We start from the raw sequence: 2,818 nt of genomic DNA on the forward strand, positions 1-2,818 counted from the left end.
TGGATGGAACCTTGTAACCTTTAAAACAAGGTTGTATCAACGATGTGAACCTGAAAGCACCTAATATGTTACAGTATAGAGAGGTATTTAAAGATATTACTAGATATATATATTGCTGCCGATGAGCAGGTTGGCATCCTGTGTGGTAGCTCCTGCCATCAGTGTATGAATGTGTGTGAATGGGTGAATAACATGTAATGTAAAGTGCTTTGAGTGGTCGTAAAGACTAGAAAGGCGCTATATAAGTACAGTCCATTTACCATTTACCATCTATCTGTACTTTACTTGAGTATTTATTTTTCTTTGCCTTAGTGGGCAAAGAAGCCCACTAAGGCCTGCCCCCACTTCTTTGGTTTGTCTATCCTGTCAGAGCCCCCTAATGCTTGGCCCTTAATCTGACCATGATTAACGCAGTAACGCCGACAGCTTTAATGTTTATATATATATATATATATATATATAAATTTGGCCTACAGCAAAACTAGACTTTTTTTTATGTATCATTGACAGAAAAATTCATTTTTTACTTTTGTACTTAAGTACATTTCAGAGCCTGTACTTTCCTACTTTTACTTGAGTAAATGAATGTAATTAGTACTTCCACTTCTTTTTTTACACAAGTATCTGTCCTTGTACTTAAGTACATAATGTGAGTACTTTTACCATCTCTGTTTACAAGGCAAACACACCAAAGAATGTCTTCCCTGGCTCGTCCTCTAGATCGAGCAAGATCTTCTCCTCTGTCACTGTCTTTAACCTGTCCTGTTCGTTCAGGCTGAACACAGCTCCCATGTACACAGCAGAGTACCAGCTCCCCTCTCCATCTGAATCACTGCTGACTGTCTTTTGGCAGGCAGTGCGGACAGAGTGCAGGATGGTCTTGTAAGGCGTTGTGGCATCATTATTCCCATAGGAGCGGGACGAGCGCCTCACAGAGTGGCTCAGATGGACCATGGACTGTGAGTTGGCATCATCGCTGCTACAACTGACCCGGAAAGATGCCTGACTGTACACAAAGTAAAGGCCATCTTGAGGGATCACAATCTCATTGTTTTCAAGTTCCAGCCCTCCTTGAGAGTGGGACTGATCCACCTGAGTTTTCCATTCCACTGCAGTCTTCTCATTGTAGTCAGGGTTGTATTCACCTGTTAAAGAGTAGAAAGAGATGGTAAAGGAGATTATCTTGAATTTCTGTCACATTGAGTCAAGCGACCCCTAGAATTACTTCAGTAAGCCTTGAAACCTTTTTCAAAATCCCTGGAACTTCTTCAAGAACCCAAAGATCTTCCTCAAAAGGACCTCTACAGGAAGTCCTAGAACTTCTTCAAGGACCATAAACCCTAACCCTACTAAAATATCCAGGACAACTACCTTGAAGAACTGTGAGCTTCTCATCAGTTTAAATGTGAACCATATTGATTCAGTCATATATACTTCAATGCAGATATATTTTGTGTCTTTACCTTCTAGATGAATGGCGGCTCTTACTTTGGAAAGATGCCTTAGTGTGTGATGAATATCTGTAAAAGGAAAGAAGATAGAGATTTAGAAAATGGGCTACATTTCTTGATGTGACTTCTTCTGGTGCAATTAATATCAGAATAAGACTAGAGTAAGTTTTATCTGTTGGTTGGACATTAGCTGCAGAGGCACAGTCAGGTACATCTACTGAGATGTTCTTTTCTTTGTTAACTTGAAGTATTCATTCACTTGCTCTATGGTCTAAGTTCAATAACTGATTTAAGGTCTAATGCATTTTAAATATTAATATTAAGATTACATTTCAGCACAAATGATCAGCTATTAGGTACAAAGCCATTAATAGAAAAAGTACAGTCTTGAACATTTGAGAGAATTAAGGGAAGAGTTCTCACCAGAATTGTCTTCATCTATCTGTCTTGACCCCTGTTTCAAGAAGAGAAAGAGAAATACATTGTTAGAACAGCTGGATTCAGGTAAGAAAGGCCACTCACTCTGAAATGCATATGGGCCCTTATATAATTCAGAGACTATTCCAAATCTGATGTCCCACCTTGGTGTGCTGGTTGAGAATGAGGACAGCAGTAGCAGCCACAGCAGTGAGGCAGAATATGAACGCTAGCAGGACTCTGGTTAGCTTTGAGCAGGGGTTAACACTCTGCATTGTTTGTTTCCTGGTTTCTGTGTCAACAGCAGCATCCAGCGATATCTTGTATTCACCTTTCATTGTTCTGAATGAGTTCCTTCTGTCACTTTAAATTACAGTCTTAGCAACCTTATTGAGAGTGATTCTTATCCTCTACTGCTGCTGCAAGCAGCTTTTAAATATCCTAACCCTAACCCATCCTCGGGGGGGGGGGAAGTCCAGTGACTCAGCATTGTGAGTGAATGGAGATTTGATGCGGAAGAGAGAACCCAAAACCAGCACACTCCTACAGACGGAATGTATGTGTATGTAGAAACCTCAGTATGTGCGCACACAAACACTACACTCACACTCTAATACACACTGTGAAAGATGAATATCTCACATTCTACCCTACACCTGCATATCTAAACACTCAAAAACTAAAGACAATAAACAAAACAAATTACAAAACACACCTAGTCCACAATTTTCAATTTCTGATCCACATCAAATGAGTGTCTATATATGTTGTGGCGTGCTGGCCAATATATTGAAACAAGGTTAAATGCAAAGTCATAAGCTACAGATACATCATTCAGTTGTTCATCAAGCTGTATTCACCAGCATTGCCAAAATGTAATCACACTAAGTTGTGATTAACGTCTGTTGTGTACTATAGCCTGGAGTAAAAAGTAACTTCAACTATCTACA

At 39.7% G+C, this 2,818-nt stretch overlaps 1 protein-coding gene across 1 annotated transcript; it reads right to left on the minus strand.

The window, feature by feature from the left end:
- Positions 1-672: 672 nt before the first annotated feature.
- Positions 673-2,206, minus strand: tnfa (tumor necrosis factor a (TNF superfamily, member 2)). The gene is made up of 4 exons (XM_053335013.1): positions 2,033-2,206; positions 1,875-1,905; positions 1,464-1,520; positions 673-1,145 (listed from the first exon to the last, which is right to left on the minus strand). Exons 1-4 carry the CDS (start codon positions 2,204-2,206, stop codon positions 673-675), a joined length of 735 nt encoding a protein of 244 aa, XP_053190988.1.
- Positions 2,207-2,818: the final 612 nt, after the last annotated feature.

This window comes from Scomber japonicus, chromosome 15 (genome assembly GCF_027409825.1).
Source record: "Scomber japonicus isolate fScoJap1 chromosome 15, fScoJap1.pri, whole genome shotgun sequence".
Lineage (NCBI taxonomy): Eukaryota > Metazoa > Chordata > Actinopteri > Scombriformes > Scombridae > Scomber > Scomber japonicus.